The sequence below is a fragment of the Epinephelus lanceolatus genome, chromosome 1 (assembly GCF_041903045.1).
Source record: "Epinephelus lanceolatus isolate andai-2023 chromosome 1, ASM4190304v1, whole genome shotgun sequence".
NCBI lineage: Eukaryota > Metazoa > Chordata > Actinopteri > Perciformes > Serranidae > Epinephelus > Epinephelus lanceolatus.
In genome coordinates this window covers 20,224,943-20,246,918 of record NC_135734.1, presented here as the reverse complement: position 1 = coordinate 20,246,918, position 21,976 = coordinate 20,224,943, and the positions used below count along the sequence as shown (strand labels likewise).

Here is a 21,976-nt window from a genome sequence, read left to right as displayed (position 1 = left end):
CTTCTGTGTTCTCGTGGCCTCACTTCTATCATTGCTCTCTGAGCAATATAGTTAGAAATGCCAAGGAGGACCATTTTAAAAATGCATGTACTGTACTTGCATCTCGAAACAAGGGTCCCCTGCCTCTACTAGAAGGCGGTTTTGACAGGACTGCCTTTATGAAAATCTATACTTAGAAAAGGCCAAGCCAAGCAAACTCTTTCTGTGCCAGCTATATAAGCATTATAAATGAGACAACCCTGTGTGCCTGAGATTTCCCTGGAAGTCAATATTCACATCACAAGTATGTGTTTTCACTCTTTTTGCTGCCAGTTCGGGGCCGTGAAAATTTACCATTGGCATCAGCTTTTGTGTTGATTTAGCATTCCACCAAGGTTATGGGATTGATTTCTGGTGACGCTACTGTGATTAAAGTCAGGAAACAGTTGGATGTCTGCAGAGCAGGCTTGTCAGGGCCTGATGTCGGCGCAGCACTCACTGGGAGATGGTATGTTTGTCAACAAGCTGTGTTTCACAGGTGAGTTGAAGAGGGCGCCTGCATAGCAAACTGAAAGGCAATTTGACAACTGTCAGATCGATAAAGCCAAGAGGAGGAGGAGGAAGGACAAGGGAGACAGGATGGGGAGGCATTACAGTAGTTTGAGCACAGCACGATTTGGTTGTGCTGACGATTTGGGATGTATGCATAGAACTCATAGAAAAGAAATGATACAGAAGCTCATGATAGCAGGAACAAACAGAAGTTCGGACGAGGTATAACAAGATGTGGTGGTTCACTTTCTTTACCTTTTTCTGCAGTCATGCTCCAGTATGGAGTCATTTTACAAATACTAAAGCTCACCATTTTAGTTAAAATTGTTCCTCCCCTGGATTTCCCCCATAATGTTTCCTGGTGTTGGAGGATGCTGATCACTGCAGTTTACTGTAAAGGAGGTCCCCTAATAACAATTCGGCTGAGATAGTGAGGTAGAAAAAGGCTTTCTGCCAAGTTTTAAAAAGCGACAACAGTTCTGCACATCAGAAACAGAATCAGTGACAGAAAGTTTCACTGTCAGTAAGTCAAGGATTTGTATTAAAGCTTTAATGGGGCTCTTTGACAGACAAGTGATAAGAAAAAAAACATCCATTAGTGAAGAGAGAAACTGAGGGGAGCATATTGTGACTCCATTCACGAGCACAGACAGTAACAGGCCATATGGTCATAGTAGACTGTAATGTAGCCTGTAGGGGATGGTACAGTATGGGGCTGGATAGATTATTCTAGGATGTATTACTTTGTGGAGAAATGTTGACCACATGGAAGATGATTATCATGCGAGTGATTTTTTTAATATATTGAGTCACAGTTCCTTTATGTGGACCTTTGCCTTCGCCAAAATGTCACCAATAAAGCTTTTTTATAACACCTGCACACTGCAAATAGCTGTCATTTGCAGTGTGCAGGTGTTTTTTGTGTCCAACACTGAACCCGGACGTGGACAAGCTTGCTCAAGTGACAGTTTGTTTAATTAGCTATTAATATGCAGGTTATTGTCTTGGTTTTATTCTTTAGTTTGTGAAATGTCAAAGCATTAGGACAACCAACTCAAAAATATTAAATTTTCAATTATACAAGATAGACACAGAAACCAGAGTGCTCTTTGCTTGAAAAGTGACTGAAAAAAATACTTGATTATTGATATATCAAATAAGAAGTACGAAAAATATGTATATTAATCAACTAAGCAATTTAAGAAATAATAGTTTTAGCTCTATAGTCACCACAAACATCATAAAGTCAAGTCAGATATAACAGACAGCTGTGCAGCCTATAACTGTGTGCACATGATAGCAAAAATACCCTGGAGTATTTGAACATACCATTTTGACTGTTTACAGACGTCACTGATTACATGTGACTACTTTTTATCTACTTTTGACTACTCAGTCCTGTAACTAGGTATAAAGATGGAAAACACCTCTTCACTTCCTCCCACTGTACAAAAGTAAAGGTAAAATGTCTCGGATATGGCCGCTGACGGAACCAGCATCTGCAGAGTAGTGATCTCTGTGAGTCCCGCCGTGTGACCCAGTTACAAGCAGTACCACTAATGTCAAACCCCCCATCAATAAGTAATTAAGACATAATAGCATAGAAGCAGCATAAGATCTGCCAAAAATAACATTATTTGATTTTTACTGTGATTTTTTATTCACATCTTTTAACACAGAGGTGGCCAGGTGTATGACCTGTACTGTAGCTCCACCAGGGGGCAGTTAAGATGTTCTGGCTTCACTTTTCCATGTCGTCCACCTTTATTAAACAGTCTACGGGCATGGCTAATGATACATTTGCACAGAAACACATTTGCTGTGGGGCATTAGAAAATTTGTTGTTTATTTGACAATAACAATGTGTGCACATGAGCAAAATATCAACATACACAACCCCTAAATGTCTGTAGCCCACCACTGACAATGGTGACCATGTATTGCACATTATCGATAGTCAGTTTCATAGCATACTGTAACATCTCACAAATGTGTCTTTTGATCCCAAGTCTTTTTCTGTATCCACAGTTTGCCTTTTATTCCCTAACAGTGGTAATGAGGCTGTTTGCCCTTCACTGGAAACAAATCAGCGAACAAACTGAATTATACCATGGATTCAAAGAGAAGAAAACAATTACATGTCATCTGTGTGATGAAAGAAAGACAGAAGGCAGAATTTGCAAAACTGCAAAATTTTTGTCCTAATGCTTCCAGCACATAATGTGCAGAGTCACTCATACAGTTGATTTTCATTTTTCTGTCCTCCATCTGGTAAAGCAGTTCATACCTTTGATCTTTTTAGCATTGCTGCGATTCCCTGTGTTTTGCTTGTGTAGTTAGGAGAGATGAATATGTGTGTGTGTGTGTGTTAGTGAGAGATGTTGCAGAATGAAAATTGCAGACGCTTCTTACATCCATTACTTTCACCTATAGGGACACCCTATGCATTACGGCTTGCACGAAACATGCAACAGAAACATACAGCGGCATCATTATGGTTCATTTGTGACATGCATTTCAAATTGGTACAGCTCCCTTTACACACATGCACTGTTTGCTGACTACAAGCCACAGGGCACCACACACAGCGAGACACACTCACACAGGGTAAGTCTCCTAGGATGCTGAACACCTGCCAGAGCCAGTGGGCAAGGCTCCAGGAGATGTAGTGAGCTACTCTGAGAGTTGGAAGCATCTCTTTATGCCACACACCAGAGAGCCAACAGACACAGATTGCCCACTCAGCGAGAGAGCCACAGAGAGGAGGAGAAAGTGTGGAGGGGAACTGAATTAAAGGAGGGAAGGGAGGTGAGAGTACAGAGGAGGCTCGAGTAGTAGAAGGAGCCTCTAATAGGGAGAAAGTAAGAATGAAAGGGCAATAGGAAAGGGAGAGAAAAGAGGGAAAACGTAGCATCAACAACAAGGGGGAGATTTGTGGGAGATGTTAGTGGCAGGAGAGAGGGAGAGAGCTAAGAAAGGATTAAACAAGAGAAAGAAAGAGCTGGAAAATTGAGAAAAATCTTGCGTTTGCAGAATTGGGGTCTTATTGGTTGACTGGGGAAATGGGAAAGTGCAGGAATTACCTTGCAGCTATAAGCCTGTCCGACTGTAGCTCTGGACTCTGGAGTGTATTTAAGGACTCCCCGCACAGCTCTCTCCTTGACTTGACTTTGACTTCACACACTGTGGTTTCAAATGGCTGTGGAGACTCTGTGTGCTTCATTAGGTTAATTCTTCACCTGCTCTCCTTTTTGCTTGTAAGTTGTAGAAAACGTTTCTACATTTAGAAACTATGAGACAAATAGTGTGACATCATGATCAAATTTGGTCTGGACTAGTCAATTGTAGAAGGATATCTGTGGTATTTTTTAAATCTGGACCCTTTTTTTCACATGTTCATGTGTCTGAGTGACTCAAGGGAACAACAGCTTTTTAATTTAGTCTTGCATGACCGTTGCAGAGGTTATCGGCAAAGCAGGCTCCAGTGTTACCACTTGGGGCATGTTCACACAATTTATGTCCAATAAAAGTGCTTGTTCTTGCCACTGACATGCCCAAATCAGTATTACAGCTGTCTGACAACGTGGAGGAAATGACCCTACAGAGATAGGCCTTCTTGTTGATGTTTGTTTGACCAGAAACAGCCCAAAATCACCATAGCTAAACCCACCAGACTCCATTTAAATTAAGTGTATACAGCCAGATATTTTCACATCTAATTGGGTGAACTAAGTGTTTATTTCAACCAAACCAGATTTGGTGTGGTATGGTTTATGAGCATAAAGCACTGTACATTTTGCAAATCGAGCAGCTCATTTAACGTTGTTAAGAATATACTGTGCCGGATTATTTTCCTAGGAAACAATGTATAGACTCATACAGAAGTTATCCCTCTCAACCATCACTCTTGACCAACTAGAAGTGTTAGGTGGTGTATTTTTCTGCAGAGACTCTGTATTTTCTTTTTTTTTTCTTCTTATTTTCTGTGTTCGGGATGGTTATGGACGTGTACCCCAGACGTGAGCAGGTGCAAGACTGTAAGTAGCAGGCATCCAAGAGACACAGCACCAAAAAAACACAAATATAGTTAGGCGAAACACCAAATGAGAGTGAATCTGGGGTTGGTTTTTACTTTCACTTTCACCACTGAGTGTGTCAACAAACAGTAACCAACAATCTTGCATAGTATACCTTTAAGGTGTAGAGTCATGGATATATTCTGAGCCAGTTAGCATAGAATGTATCTTTGGACGGCTGCTTTGCCTTGGTTATGTTACAACTACCTGCCTCAGGAGCCTGAGGGTTACCATTGTTAACGTTGACGTCACTGACACTGCCATTTACACTATTCATTTCAGTTCTGGTGCTTTTGTGGAGTGTAAATCTACATTTTAGCCCACAGTCCATGTTTGCAATGCCTTTAAGATGATATCATTAAAACTTGTTTGTATATGCCTATGCGAGATGCTGCAACAGCAGAGGGGGCTAATAGCCAGTAGCAGATCCTGATATGGGCCGAATGGGCGATTAGTGGGCAAAGATGGAGCACCAGGTGTCTTGTCCAGGAAGCGAGAGTTGGTCCATCTGATGAAGCATTCTGGCAAGTTTGTCTGGAGGCTGCATTCTGCCCGGTGCGAACATTGGCTGAACATTATTAGACATTGCTGTAAATGTGTGTGTGTGTGTGTGTGTGACTCTTCCACATCATTAGTGTTTGCTGGAATCAATGAAATTATGAGCAATACCTGCAATCCCACACTGAAATTCAGGCCCTGCAATATATCGATAGCAGAAAAATCCAGTATTAGTTGGGCTATAGTGGGCAGTTACCCAGCCAATTAGCACCCTATGTTCACTAACAAAGACCACACCAATAAGATGAAGACTTGTAATGGTTTATTGCATATGAATGATTAAGGGTTTGGAGGAAAGCATGAAAGGATGAGGATCAAGGGATTAGAGAATGAAAGGATAAGGATCAAGGGATGGAGAGATGATAGGATGCACACTGAAGGGATGAGGGTTGAGGAATAAGGGGATGCGGGTTGGAGATAAAGGACGAATGGATAAAGGTCAAGGGATGCAGGGCACAGAGGGTGAGGGATGAATGGATGAGGACTGAAGGGATGGGATCGAATGGATGAGGGTCAAAGGGTTGAGGGATGAAGGGATGAGGGTCAAAGGCATGATGGGATGAGGGTCGAAGGGTTGAGAGATGAAGGGATGAGGGGTGCGGGATGAAAGGATGAAGATGGAGGGGGTGAAGTGTGAGGGATGAATGGATGAGGGTCGAGGGTCAAATGAAAAGGGAGGAAGGCATGAGGGTTGAATGGATGAGGTATGAGGGTCAAAGGGTTGATGAATGAAGGGATGAGGGTTGAAGGCATGAGGTGATGAGGGTCAAGGGACAAATGGATGAGAGATGATAGGATGAGGGTTGAATGGATGAGGGTCGAAGGGTTGAGGGATGAAGAGATGAGGGTGGAAGGACAAATGAATGAAGGGTCAGGGATGACAGGATAAGGATCAGGGGATGAAGAGTGAGGAATGACGGGATGAGGGTTGAGGGATGAAGTAATGGAAGATTGAAGGTCGAGGGATTAAGGCTGGGTTTCTGTGAGTGGGCGAGTGCGATGATAGATGTGTTGGTTGAAAGTAAGAACACAGGAGGGATCCTGGGAATGAGACTGCGTGAGAGACGGAGTTGTCTCTTCGTGAACTCAGCTTCGGATAGAGACCCTGCTGGTTCCAGTATGCAGAACAGAGTAGAGAAAAAGATATAAGAGGGAAGAAGGGATTGGGCAGGCGGGATGTAGGAAATGCTTTAAAGAGAAAGAGAATGTATCACGAGTGCGTAAATACTTTTGGGCAGAAATGGGACATGTTCGAAGCGTGGTCTTTGTTCCTGAACCTAGTTTATAAAATTACATTATGTTGGAGCAGATAAACATACTGTTTAATCCATTGCTTTGCTCTTGTATTTTTTGTTTCCATCAAATCTCTTTAAACCATAGGTTTGTATTGCTTTTACTACACCCCCACATGCTGCTTCAACATGTGGAGAAATCCAAGGCTTGACTGGTCCACCTAGTTATGGTGACTACAACTGCTAACTTTGACTGGATAATCTATGGTAATGGAGGGGATTCACGAACGGTCAATAAACAATGGGATTATAGAGATAGACATAATTTCAGCATTACTTTAATCAATTAAGACAAACAAGACTAAGATAAAGATATTATTCCACTTTCTTTCTGTATCATTCTTTTCTTGCTCACTTGTTTTGTGTGTCCCACAAAGATCTTTTTGTGTGTGGGAACACAGCCTGTTCAAAGTGACAGATGCTGCTGTCTGTGCTTTGCCGCTAGCTGTTGATACTGTATCTTGAGGACCAAAAAAAAAAAAAAAAAAAAAAAAGTGCCAGCCCCTGCATCGAATACTAAGAAAACTCAGATGATTGAAATGCCACCCTCTGTTGTTTTGCTCATATATTTTATGCACACTGAAGTTCTCAGCTATTCCGGGCTTTGGCTCTGGCACCATATGTTCAAAACACATTTACAAGACATTGTGATAAGTTTTGTCATACCCTCTGTGCTCTTCATCATGCCAGCCTGCAAGAGGGGGGTGCAAGTCTTGAATAATAAGTTGTGTAGAGGAAGAAAAATTGAGAAAATAATAAGAATATAACTGAATAAGTGAATTTTCAACTTTTTTTTTTAACTCATACAACACTTCTTAAAACACTGCTTTTTAAGATTTTAAGATAAACCTCAACTTTGCTCCCTTCAGGATATTTTTTTCAATTTTCATTCTTTGTCCTGTTACAGTGAAAGAAATTTATGGCAACCAATTGCTTGGGACATTTATCGTGTCTGTCACTTAGTATTGATTTAGCCTCACAAAAAATTGTAAAATTAAAGAAATAATTTGCTGCTTAAATATTGCAACATACGCTGCATAGGTATTTCTGAAATAACTGCTACTTTGAGCTCCCCTTTACAGGTTAAAGTTCTGGTAACATCACACTGTCATTACTGGATCCTTTAACTTTCTAATAATCATGAGAGCTTTCCCTCAGATGCTATTTCTGAACGTCTTGGACGTGTTCAGTTCAGATTTGGGTTGCTTTGTTATCCTGAAAGATTTTCCTGCCATCAGGAAAGACATGCATCATCAGATGAAAGTAATCATTATGCCAGCTGTGATTACAGTCTACAATGGCATCGAAGGAACAGTTAGAGCTACAGGAAATTGTCCCAGAAAATATGTCCCACTGTGCAGCAGAATCACAAGACGTCCGTGCAGAAGCATTTAATGTTTTTGTCTCTTTGCTTCACACAGAGCTGCACAGAAATCACAACTCTTACTCAGAAAAACATTTATTTGTAAGCTTCGGTATCTTGTTACGTATCTAGTTATTCTGTTTTTATATCTGTCTTAGCATGTAGTTTTATACTGTTTAAAATGAAAATAGTCTGTCATAACTGTAAAATGCCCAGTTTTTATTTGTTTCACTCAGTGGCATTTAATTTTACTCTGCAGTAGAAGAATCAAAAAAGAAATCCTAGTGCTTTGAAAGTGCTTTTAAAATGTCTGCGCTGTTTTGTGCATCCAGATAATTAAACCAAAATTTTATATTTCATCTTCAGCACTGTACTGCCAGGCTTTACTGTTCCCCCCAGTTTTTGCATATCTAACAAAAACTGTTAAAAACTGACAATAGCATGGAAGTTTAAGTTACATTCAACTCTCAGCACTGCAGTGTTTTGAATAAAATACAATTTATCTTTGTTTCTAAGTGTCAAAAATGCCTGATCATGTCATTTTGGGACCATTTTCCTTTTAAAAAAATTCTCAATTCTCTTTAACAAAGTGCTGTACTGTGTGGTGATTTGGTCTCCTTAGTCAAATTGATCTATTTTTAATACAGCCCAGCTAATCCTGGATTTTTGAAGCTGATTTGGGAGTTTAAAAATCAGATCTTTAAAATGGGATATATTATGCCTTTTCTTATTTTCCTAATATATATTAGGGCTGTCAGTCAATTCAAATATTTAATCACAATTAATCACACGATTGTCCACAGTTAGCTTGCGATTAATCGCACCACATTTTTTGTCTGTTTTGAATGTACCTTAAAGGGATATTTTTTAGGTTTTAATACTCTTATCAACATGGGAGTGGACACATATGCTTTAACACAATGTAGTGTCCAACTTTACACTTCTAAAGGTTAACTAAACCCCCCCTGTCTCTTTGTAAGCAGCTCAGTGTCCTCCAGCAGTAACTCAGTTCACATTGACAGTAAATTTAAATAACTTTGGTCCTGCCGAGAGAACCATCCGGGCTTTGAAGCTGAACTTGCCATTCACAAGATGGCTTTTTTATCCATTTCTGCGCATGAAGGTTTGTTTCTGCTTGCCATCCATAATTATAGAATTATAGGGTCATAATTATAGAATGTACATTAATCACACCTCAAAAAAATGAGTGCCATTCAAAGTTAATATATATATATATATATATATATTATATATATATTTATTTAGGCTATCAAAGCTCCAAAGCTTAATAACAAAGCTTAATAACAATTTAACGCGTTAACTTTGATAGCCTAAATATATATATATATATATATATATATATATATTTTTTTTTTACAACATTAAATGTTCATATTAAATGTATTAAATATAGCCGAAGTTTGAAATTATGAGATAACATGTGAAACTACTCCCTCTGAGCATCAGATTTCATTATAAGGTCATCTGCTCTGGGCACATTACATAGCCTTCGCTGCTACATGAAGCTAATTGCTAACATCAGAAAAACTGTAATCTTGGTTGCCAGTGTTGTTAATTTGTCCCTGATTCTTATCATATTCCTGTGGGAACAGGTGTGTTTGTGTTTGGAAGCTTTTATTGTTGATTTTTAACAGGAGCAACTGCAATGATAGTGCAGAGAAGCAGAGATAGACATCAAAGCATATTAACATGTTCTAGTAGAAACCCAAAATATGAGCACAATAGGTCCCCTTTGAACTAACAGTTTCTTATGTTATCTGCAATATGTTAATGTCGACCCATATTTTGGCTGATTTATCAGGCTAGCTCTATATTCTAATACCTGTTTAAGTTGATCTAGATGTAAGATTTTTCTGTGTTTATATTTTACCTCATGTATTCATATATTGAGGAAACTGCTTTTTCCAAAATAAATAATGAACATTCACACTCTGATCCCAGCATCATGTGTTGTATTGCTACATACCATAGCTTCAGGCCATGTGTTCTTACACAGTATAGCATTAAGTCACGTGTTGTACAGCGCACTTCTTATGACCCGCTTGTAGCTGACAGCTCTGGTGCGCTCTCTGTTCTGCATAAGAGCTGCCTCCTAACATGAGCTTCACAAAACCAGGGAGGAAGCATGTTCTCCACCCGGGTATCTGTCACGTCTTAATAAGGACTCGCACAGTAAGATGGAGATGGAACAGGATGGGAGACTGAGTTTGACTGAAATGTATCCTCATCTCACCTGTTATTTTTAATCTCAAGAGAATTTGCATCATAAAGGAGAGTTGGAGAGAAAAGCAAAAGAACGAGTTATTCTCAAGTGGCTAGAGTGTACTGGGATTTTTTTTTTTACCATCAAGTTCTGTCTTTGCATACATAATGGTCCTTCAGGTTGCCATGACAAAACGTGTACAATAATTTAATGCCTTACATAATGGGAAAAACATCACAAGGATTTAAATCCATATGGAGACATTTTGTTTTGGGGTTTATAATTTCAACAGCTTGTTTATCCCCCAGCGGAGAATTGAATCATACACACAAGCATTTGAGTGATGTGGTGACTTTTGATTGATGACTCAGTAGCTTGTCAGTGAAGTAAATATGTTTATTTGTACTCCGTGTTAGTCCTAACTTTTCAATGAATATAGCTGCAGCTTTCAGCAGAGCCAAAACAGGGAAGACATTAACTGAAATACATGCAAGTGTTATGAACAAGGTTCGGTGAACTCTTGTGCTGCTCTGCCTGCTTACCTTTATCATTCCTTCACTAACAGTCCCTTCTAAATGTCCTCTTTCCTTCTTATCATTTAAGTCGCTCTGCTTTACAGCTCCTGTCTCCGTGTTTCCCATCACTTTCCCTCACTTTTCCATCTATCTTTCTCAGCTCTTTCTTCTCAACACACTTGCCTCAGTTCACCTCTGCCCCTGTCCTTCTTCTCTCTCTTTTCCTCTCTTTCCTCTTCCTCTCCCCCTTCTTGGCCCCTGTACGGCTCCATCCCTTCAGTACGTCTCCGCCTGACAAATGAGGCCACTGCCTGGCCGCAAGCAGCGGTGCATCAAGGGCACGACTCCTGAGGGCCCAGTCGCTCAGACAACACCAAAGCCCTCTCCACCATTCCTCTGTACTCAGCCTTTCTCCTCACATCTTCCAGTTCACCCCTGGATCAGTTGTGCACAAGAGCTGAGTGAATGTCAATTACAGATACAGTGACTGACTTCTCTCTTTGCTCGGCCGGTCTAAATGTTCTCAGTCTGTGTGTCTTTTGCTCTGTCTTTTTGAGAGGGAATTATTCTGTAGATGAGAGGTAGAATTTTACCTATAGATAGAACAGACAGATTATTCTGTTGTCACACTTCATGTGTGACGATGGGCTCTACATGAAGCTTTTCACTGTTTCACTGAAGAGTCGGTCTCACACTCCAATTCTCCAGAGTGTTTAGATAATGTGATAACAGAATGATAATAGTAGTGGGTTTTTTTTGTTTTGTTTTTTCAATATTTCAGTGTGTGCATATGAGTTTTCAGATTTTTTTAACTGTATAAAATGTACTTATATTCACACTGAGTGTGAATCAGTGGGGGTTGTTGGAGAAAGCATCAAAATAAACACTTGGATTAAAACCCATTTATTACACTGATGTGATTAATTTCATCATACAGGAATTTTTGTTTACCATCAGAGAACTTATGTGGATGTTTGATGTGGAGCCAACTTTAAAGCTGCAGTAATCAATATTTCAAAAATAACAATGGACTACAGCAATGAAATAGCAGTGTAAATTGGCAGTCCCCATGATACAGTATAATCACAATACTTAAGTCACGATTGTGATTTTAAACATGTTGTGTTGAGTATTGCGATGAAATATATTGCTATATATTGTGATGTATTACATTTTTGAACTGCAAATTATGTACCCAAGCAAAGTTTTCCATCTGTTCGTCTCATTAAAGTCATTTTTATTGCATCAGAATTAATCTAGTGGACTAAAAAGCAACTGATTTTATTATTCTAGTAGGCTGCCAAAGGTTTAATTTGTGTTTTCAATATTTTGGCATCTGTGTAACGATATGATATTGCCACACAAAATTACTGCGATACTGTGCTGTATCACCCCCCCCCCCCCCCAGTAATTATCAACTGACTCTGCAGTAGCATCTTTCAGCTCACTGTTTTGGTTTTAGAGCACGCAACATTACTGCTTTGGTTCAGTCTCACAGCTCAGGTAACTGTTCTCAGCAGCACCCTCTGATAAACCCACTGCACACTACCTGCTCAGCACCACAGCTGACTGAAAGGGTTATTGACTTGCTGGTGAACATATTGGAGCATTTAGCAGCTACAAAGAGCGCTGAGTTCTGTCATGAGGTGGTGGAGACCAAAATAGAGTGAAAAGGATGGTAAATACTGTACTAATCAATGTGTAAATAGGAAACAATTTGCTCATACTTTAAGTGTATGAACTTTATGAGATGATAATATGTCAATGTTGTGTTTACCCAAGTGGGAAAAAATCAGTCAATGTGGCTCGATGAAATAGTAAAACCATGTTGTAGTCGACAAAGCAATAACTTAGCTATCAAGTCTATGTGGCAATAAAATTGCAGTAATTTAAAAAGTCCCTTCAATCAAAACTCAAATGACTATGCATTAACATAGTTATTAGCAGTGTTGTGCTAGTTACTGAAAAATAGTAACTAGTTACCATTACTAGTTACTTCAATAAAAGTAACTCAGTTAGTAACTCAGTTACTTAAACCAAAAAGTAATGCGTTACTGAGAAAATTAACTTTTTAGTTAAAAAAAAAAAAAACTCAACTTAGGACTCTGGTCTTGGCTCACCATCACACCGTGACTGTGACACACGCGCACTAGTGACATCTATACTCTGAATACGTCCTGGCTGTAGATGACTGAGTGGGGACGCTAGAGGGCGCTAGGTGCTTTTCTTTTTTGCAGTGTAGTTTTTCTAAGCCACAAAGAAGACACCGTTGCTAAGAAGGATCAAGTTTTGGGAAACTCAGCCCTGCAGCCCAAAACATTTCCTAACTGTACTGGCTCGTAGCTACAGCGCCTAAGCGACAGCAGATGGAGTTTAACCAAGGGACTGTTAGGGAACAACCTGACAAAACAGTTGAAGGGTATAGGAAACATGCAACTGTCTTCTACAGTGGAGTCACTCGCTGTCAGGCAGCTAAACATTTTACAACTACGGTACTTGGATACCAATATGGAAAATGAGCTAAAGAAAACATTTGAAGAGCTACATGATGATGTCAAGTATGTCGCCCACCGCAGACATTGTCTGTACACAACAAAAGCTTCCTCGGGGTAACAATGGATATCACATCACTGGATGTAACGTTAACGTTACTGGGACTAAAAATCTACAGAAGCGCTACCACTTAATGTAACGTTACAGCACTGTGGTGAGGCCAGCAGGTCGACAGTGACTTAAGAGACGGTGAGAGACGTGTTTCATTATGATGCTCTGGTAAAAACTGTTCATATACCTCTATCTGACTTGACTGTCTTTTATTGTTCAGGGCTAAAATGTTTTAGTGAAAGGAATCTTCAGTTTGTGAAGGAGTACTGCATGCTGCGCGCCATTTTAAAACCTGGCCAAAAATAACGGAGTAACGCACCGTTTGGTAACGGTAACTGAGTTACTGAATTTAAAAACTAATGCGTTGGAGTATTAGTTACTGCCAAAACCAACGGCGTTACTGTAGCGCGTTACTAATAACGCGTTACTGCCCAACACTGGTTAATAGTCTGTGCTTCCAAATGTGAGCAGGTTGAATCTGGTTTAGTTTGATGTTTTTATTAAGTGAGGGCTATTTTTTAATTGTAATTGGTTCAATAAAGAAATAATATTCAAGCACATCAAATGCAAAATAGATTATGTCACATTTTCGGCATTAGCATTTTAATCAATCTGCAAATCAGAAGGTACAAAATACTTCAAAAACTTGTTGAGATTAAGAAATATTTTTGCCAGAGACAGGCAGCAAATGGGTTACAAACAGACAGCGCAGTACAAAAATACATAGTTAGAAAAGGCAACACAAAAGCAAACAATATAAAACACAAACAGAAAATTAAAGTACTACAAAGAAAAACTAAAAAGTACACTGACAAATGCTATAAAGGAGCCACAAGAAAAGCAAGAAAACAAAGGCAACCTGTAAACAATTAAAAAGACCAACTAGAATACATCCCGACATTGGCATTTAGACGATAACACACAAAATTCCTGCAACAGTGCTTTGAAACAGCAACCAGTGAATGCAATTTCAAATCCCTCTGCAGAGGATTCCACATATATAGAGTCGCATACATGAAGTCTCTTATGCCAAACTCCGTATGCACCCCAGAGGTATAGTCAATAAGAACATCAGATGAGAGCATAACCATTTTCAATTTTTTGCTTAATGTACACACATAAATATACTGGAAGTAGGCCAATAACAGCTTTATAAAAATGAAAATGCCAATGAAATAGTCTGAAATTTTAAAGAGAGCCACTCAACCCGAGCACACAGAACACAGTGATGGGTGAGGCATTTTTCATACAGTGATATCCCACAACAACACAACAGAAAATTCATTTGTTCAGCACTATTATTCCCGTATGCTCATGTAAAATCAATGTAATCAGTGAGGCTGAGAGAGAGGATGTAAGAGACGGACGTGCGAGACGAAGAGGAAGTGTGTATTTGGTGGGTGTGAAAACAAGGCTCGATGTGGTGTGATACTGTACGTTTACATCTAATCAATGCACATCTCCTCTGATTGTTTATGTGCTTTATACTTTCGCTGCTCAGTATCGTAGCTATATTACTGTTAGGCTAGTATATAATGTTACTGTGTGATTATTGCCTCCACAACAATAAACTGACTATAATGAAACTTAACTAAATGTTGTATAACCTTAGCACGGTGCCTGTATTGATTCTCATGAGGGAGTTAGTCCAGCCTCATAAACGGTGTTGTAAATGTAAATGTAAAAGTTGTCACTCAAATCAGTTTCATCCATTAAGAACTGGATTCATGCATTCTTTTTAATCGTACAGTTTTAAGAAAACCGGATGTGTTTACAGATAAAGGTGCATTTAGGTCAGCTGATGTCTCATTTTATTCTTGAGCATCTTCAGTACAGACAAGGAGGATTACAAAGTGTCCCCCTACACACACACTGCCTGCTGAGTCAGATGATATGTGATGGAAAATGTGGTGTTATGTTGAATTATTGACCATTACTGGAAGCCAAACCAAGGAAAAAGATGTTCTCTGTGTAGGTGGTATTACAGTATGTGCGTGGGACTGAAGTGTTATGACACCCTCAAATTAGTATATCGGTACAATGTTCCGCTCTGGCTGCTGTGCCATCGACAGAAGGATTATATAATGTTTTTGACACCTGAGCTTGCTACTACAGTAGGTGAAGGAAAGCTAAGAGAGTGAAAAGTACAGAAATGTACACTGTAGATTATTGATTATGCAGGATGGATCAGCCCCAAAAATGGCCATCAAGAAACATGAGCAACACTTTTATCTTTCAATTAACACTGGTTTGTTGAGTCGATAGCTTCTCTCTGAATTTCTCAGCACTATATTTACTTGGCTACCAACACCTTGTACCCGTGTGTCACAGTTCTTCTCTCACTGAAGTGTGATGCAGGAACATCGCCAGCAAAATGTTGTCACTGAGCTCCCTAAGAAATAGAGATCTTGAGGATTTGTTTTTCTGCCATTTTATGGATGTCTTAAGCCCGTCATTTTCCCTAAAAATGTTGTCCTTTTTTTTTCCTCCTGCAGCTCTCTTTACAGAGGTGCCACATGACATCACGACGCAGAGCGGTGAGGATGTGGAGATGGCTTGTTCCTTCCGAGGGGCGGGCTCTCCCTCCTACTCCCTGGAGATCCAGTGGTGGTACATCAAGGACCACAGAGACTGGCAAGAGAAGTCTGTTCAGATCACTAATAATGTAAGATGGAATGAAACCCAGCTGTTTCTTCTTTATATGTATATATATCTACAGATATATATATATATATATATATATATATATATATATATATATACATACAGTGATTCTCAGGTAACCCAGGTCATACTTCTGCAGTTGTCAGGGGGTATGTGGAAAACCCAACTTATTAATTCAACTTAAAATTAGAAATTTAAATTGTAAATTTTCATTTAAAATGTAGATTTTACTTTAAAACAATATATACGCACTTGTGTCAAGCATGAAAATAGCAAGAAAACATTCAGCTCTAACACATAGAAGGTTCACTGTGTTGGATACAGTGGCATCTAGTGGTGAGTTTGCAGAACTGAAACTTCTACTTCTACGTGTAGGAGAACTATGGTGGCCAATGCGAAAACGCAAATGGCCCTATCTAGGGTCAGTGTTTGGTTTGTCAGTTCTGGGCTACAAGAGAACAAGCTACATACATAGATTTATATAGGTTATTCTAAGGTAATAAAAACACAAAGATTCTTCTTTTAAGGTGATTGTAAATAGGGTTGGGTACTGAAACCCAGTGCCTATACAACAGGTACAGAGTGCCAGATTGTGTGTAATACTTATGTGCAGAGAACTAGAGTGTGTGTGCAGGTGACGGTAACAGTAACGCTTAGCAGAGAGTATGAAGTCAAATGTAGCAGCGCAATGTGTTTACAGTTTACAGTGAACCCTATGTTTTGCTTACCAACTGCTGATTAAAGTGGAGGGGTTAGCCCATGGATGTAAAAAGAGGGTTAGCCTATGCCCCGTAGTTAGCAAACAAAATTAGCCTCAAATTGGAACCTGAACAGACTCACTTAAGGTGGACTGTTAAGGTGAATCAGCTATTCTCACTGTAGTGACAATCTCAGCCGCTATAATGATGAAATGTCAGGCCACGAAATCTCTCCTGAGTTAGGGAGACCGTTATTGATCCCAACTCAAAATTTATTTTGATGTTATTAGTATTGTAACTGTTATTTAGTGTTAAATTATTGTAGTTGGGTTCAGTTTAATATATTATGAGTTTTTTATGTGATTCTGTTAATAGTGTTATGTATCTATCCATAGGTATACTTTAAACAGGAAAATACTGAAATATGACAATCGTATGGCGCTATGTGTGATAACCTACCCTAATGATAAACTAATGAAACATGTTATAAATATTGGGTACCATTTCTGCCAATAGATGCCTGTAAACCCTACACACTGGACCTTTAACATCAAGTGTTTTAAAGGAGAGCATATGAAAACCAGTAAGCAATTGAGCAGAGAAGTTAGATTAAGAAATTAATAAGCAGTTGAAATTGTAAAAAAAAAAAGGTAATAAATCAACAGCTGACATACTTGGCTTAAAGTTAAGAATAAACAGTTGGAATAGTTCAGTTTCTGTCACGTTAAGGCATAACCACTCGTAGTATGAATACAAACTGGACTATCGCAACCTTAATATTAAAAATTCAATCATATGAAAAAAGTTGTACGAATATTTTAGATAACCATGTTAAAACAACACCCAGTTTATGATTCATTCATAAGAATATGTTATGAATGATGCCGTTCTTGAGAACACCTAATAGTAGTGTCTCCTAGAACTTACGTTTATATACAACTCATTTGAAACAGCAGATATGTTTTTGAGGGAGACATAATGCAACATTAATTACATTTTCTACTGTAAAGAGTGAATGTTGCTGATTAACACACCTGGCTAGTGGCAAAAATGTTGATTCTGAATGTATCAGTGTGTTTTCCACATTATGTTTTTATTACTACTTCTTTTAAAATTAACATTTAACCAAAATCACAATCATTCCCTGAACCAAAGCCTTTTTTGTTGCCTAAAACTAACACGGGAAAGATGCCTGAACCTAAGACTGGAGACTGGACGTGAACCAGAGATTTGGGTGTTACAGCCCTACACTTTGGGTGAATGGCGTCACCACAGTGTAATTATGAATGCAATTTAGTAATATGCAAACATCATTTCTAGAAGACAAGGTTGCACCTAATAGGGTTGTGGGGATACGTCACACAAACAAAGGTTGGGACCCACTGTATTAGTGGGTAAGTGTGAGATGACTGAGTGCATGTGATGCTTTTAGTCAGCTAGTTTGTCTGTCTGTTTCAGTTCAAACTTTGGCTCATCCCCTCAGGAATTACAAGACACAACACACATGTGATGTGATTACAGAAGCGTGTGCCCTGTTCTCTGTTTTTGTTGCAGTTGTTGTTGTTGTTTTGTTGTATTTTAGAAAGCCTTGTGTAACACCCTGGCCAAGGGACTACAGATGAAAAGTAGCCACTTGGCTAATTCTGGCATTTTTATACCATGTGAATTTATTAAATTGTACTGTCCCTTCTCAATACATTCAGTGGCACATGTACAAAACAAAAGGAAAACATCAATAATATTATCTATGCATCACAATTACACAACAAGAAAAAAATGCAACAAGTTCAACCTTTATCCTGAGAACCAGCTTCTTTATCTCCCATCTCCCAGGCTTTCTGCAACTAACAGTCTAACATAAATGTTTAATACATTGCCAGCCAACTCATTCTTTCTTTGTTGTTCATGTCTTCAGAAATCAATTTTAGATTTCTCTCACTAAATGCCATATTGTGTGGCTCCCAGTAAAAGGGAAAACAGAAAACCAAATGTATCTCATTTCCTGTATCTCTGACATGTGTATGGTTAGCAGCCTATCGTAATATAATGTATAACAAAGCTATTTTTGCCTTTATTTTACTCAGCAACACATATTCATACTATAAGGTTAAGTAGAGTTAAAAAGTCCATTCTCAGTTTCACCTTATCAGTTTTTACGGTTCAGTTTATTCGACAGAGCAGCTTGGACTGAACCTAAAGCTTACTGTATATCAGGCAGAGGGAAATGCACTATTAGCCACGGCAGAAACCCTCTGGCATGGAAACGAAGGGATAATTGCTGATTAGCATTTGCCAGCACTGGGGGAACAGGTTGACTCTCTCCCATCATGGGGGAACTCAGGCTCCCCTGTTGTGCCTCTAGACACTATAATTGGCACTGAGAAAGAAATAGATTTTCAAAATCTCTGTCTGCTCCATGCATAATTCATACCTATGCCCAAAAGAATACCTCTGTGCCTCTGCATACACATTCACACACACTCTCCTGCTCAGAGGCTTACGTGCTCGGTGCTGTACAGTGTGTGCTCGTACACACATTAAACATGTATAAGCATGCGTACCCACGCACACAAACATACATAAAGCTCAACCACCATGGAGAATGGTAACTACAAGGAAGCTTTGTTAAAGAAAAGGCTGCTGAAAACATCAAACATGTTTGTCCACTGCAGTGTTTTGCTGTTGTAAGTCCATGAAATGAGTCATTTTTAGCATGAGATGCTTTTGGAAAAAGTGCAGCCTCGATCAGCCTTCTTTGCTAACGCATCATCCATATTTCTGTGCAGGTTGTACCCCCGGAGGAAACTTCCAAAGATGCCACCAAAATTAGTGTGAGTTTGATCGTGCACCAACTGTCAACAAGCACAAAGCAAAGACACTATTAAAGAAAACTAGCAGCTTTTTTTTTTTTTTACAATAATGAATATGAAAGAGATCCAAGCTTGTGCAAGATATATTTATATTATCCATTCAAGAATAGGCACTTCATTAACTGGTATCACATTTAGAGCTGGACTGCGGGACTTTTATATATAAATGAATATGTGTTACATTCAAGCCTTTGCCAAACAATGCTGATTAAGCCAAACGCTGTCAGGGAAAGCTCTCTGTGTTTCACAATATAGCAGAGTTACGGTGTCTGGTGTATGTGGTGACTTTACCGCACTGGTGCAGCTGGAGTGATGCTTTTTACATCAACTACTCAGAGCTAAAGGGGCCACAAAGGGGGAGAGCATGGCAAGGGAACAGCAGCAAGGAGTAGGGTGGAAGCCATGGTAGAAAATGCTAAGACGCGTCCAAGAAAAACTTCAAGGGTGGGTGCTCCAGATAAAAAAGAATCTCAGCATTCACAGGAAGGATTTAAGTCAAAAAGAAAGACTCAAGGAGACTACTCCATGGGTCAGCAATGATGCAGCGAGCTCACCTGCAGGCATATGTCATAAGCACACGTCGGCATTGTTGGTGTAATTACTGTCACTGTCACAGAGGGGAGACAAAAGTCTAGCACTCCAGCTCCAAAGAGGACCTATCATGCTCATTTTCACGTTCATACTTGTATTTTGGGTCTCCACTAGAACATGTTTTCAATTTTTTTGCTGGTCAAAAACTGCTTATTTTCTTCAAACTGCCTGTGCTGGAACCAAGCCGCAACCTCCGAGGCTGAAAAATGAAGCCTGTAGTTCCTTGAATGGCCACTTGAGGCCATTCAAGGACATGTCCATAACATACAGTAAAACATGTCCTTGAACATGATGTGTTCTTGATGAAGTAAACAACACGTCATGTTTTGTCCCCATCAGGTGGTGAAAGTGGCCGGCAGCAACATCTCCCACAAACTCCGTCTCTCCAGCGTCAAGCCATCAGACGAGGGCACATACGAGTGTCGTGTCATTGACTTCAGCGGCACCGTGGCGCAGCAACACCGCGTTCGCGCCTACCTCCACGTGGAGCCTGAGAGGAGTCAGGGGTCGAATGACGTCAAGCTGCAGGAGCCAGGGCAGCAGTCACACCCCCACCACCAGACAGAGGGCAGGGAGCTGAGGAGGAGATCAGCTGACAGCAACACTGACTGTAACGAGAGCTGTGTGCTTTAGAGTGGGCAGTCTGCCCTTCTGTCTGCATGTTCATGACTTATCTCTAAAGAGGGACTGTCATCAACACACTCACACGTCACCACAGAGTCGAGGCGTCAGACTGGACCCTTTGTGTTTCACGGTTTGTTTGTTCTTTAATATTGCTGTTTGGATGCCAATGCTGTTGAATGCCAATAAAGGGCACGGTTTTATTGACTGTACCTGTTGTGTTCTTTTTGTTGCTTTGTTATTTGTCTCGGTGCTCTTTAAGTTTATTAAGTTTATGCGTTACGTTTATGTAAATGTAACAGTAAGGCTGCATTCACACATAAGTTTTGTTATTTTGTCTGAGCAGGACTTATAACTTCTCCTCATAAAGTCAAAGTACACGGCAGAGTCAGAATTATCATGGATATCATAACTAATAACCAAGTGATGCAGACACAGACAGACAGTTTCCTTTGCAATGTGCCAGTTCTGCTGTTTTTCACCAAAACATGTGCCAAAAGCTGCAGTATTTCAGTGTAAATGCTTTCTAAGGAACGAAGAATAAATTAAGCTTTTTTATTTATGAGAACTTTTCAGAGTGCATTGATTTAATTTATGTAATCTTTGTTCAAACACTATCTGTAATTAGCTTTCTAAACCACAACTAGAATGTTTGTCAAAATAAATATGTATTCCTTCTTCACATCCATATCAACTCTTATGTATATTCACACTCAGCACTGTAAACTTTTACTGTTATCATTCAAATAAAGTTTTACTCTGTGCTACTTAACCAAATGACTCAAGAGACACCACAAGTATGTTTATCACTCCAAACTTTTGTCATCAGTTTCTCAGCCACAGTATAACTTTCTGTTTATGGAGTTTGTCATCTGAATCATATTCTCCTCTTGACTGTGTTTGCTATAAGTGCTGCTGTTTGGTATCTGTTCTGTTAAATACATTCATTTGAAATGACTCTGGTCTTTTTTTCCCTGCGACTCTGGTGTTCAGTGTTGTATTTCATTACTTATATATTGTACCTGCAGGTGGAAGCGTGGGTAAGCCATGTTCTCGGTGGAGGAAATCTGTGGTTTGGCAGCTCTAACAAACTAAGCGGTTCGTAGATCATTATATGTCCTCAACTTGAACTGTGTTAGGTAAAATCCCTTTTCTGGAAAGGTTGGTCAAGAGATATTTTCTTCCTACCTGCCACATAGTTTAGAGCAGATATTGCCCTTTTATTTAAGATAGCAGTTTCCCAACCTTTTTGTTTTCGGGACCGCTTTTCTATCATTTAGTAAACTAGTGACATATTTTATGGATGTTTCATATTATATTATATTGCCTAACAATAACAGTACAGTACAATTGATGAACTGCCCAATTA

The 21,976-nt window shown here is 39.4% G+C and overlaps 1 protein-coding gene across 1 annotated transcript in view; it reads left to right on the top strand.

The window, feature by feature from the left end:
• vstm2lb (V-set and transmembrane domain containing 2 like b) overlaps nt 1–21,564 on the top strand; it is a 33,030-nt gene extending 11,466 nt beyond the window's left edge. Inside the window, exons 2-4 of the mRNA XM_033625890.2 lie at nt 15,659–15,828; nt 19,312–19,356; nt 20,326–21,564. Of these exons, the coding sequence (XP_033481781.2) occupies nt 15,659–15,828; nt 19,312–19,356; nt 20,326–20,619 (509 nt within the window). The 3' untranslated portion in view covers nt 20,620–21,564. The remainder of the gene's footprint in view (nt 1–15,658; nt 15,829–19,311; nt 19,357–20,325) is intronic.
• The last annotated feature ends 412 nt before the right edge of the window (nt 21,565–21,976 follow it).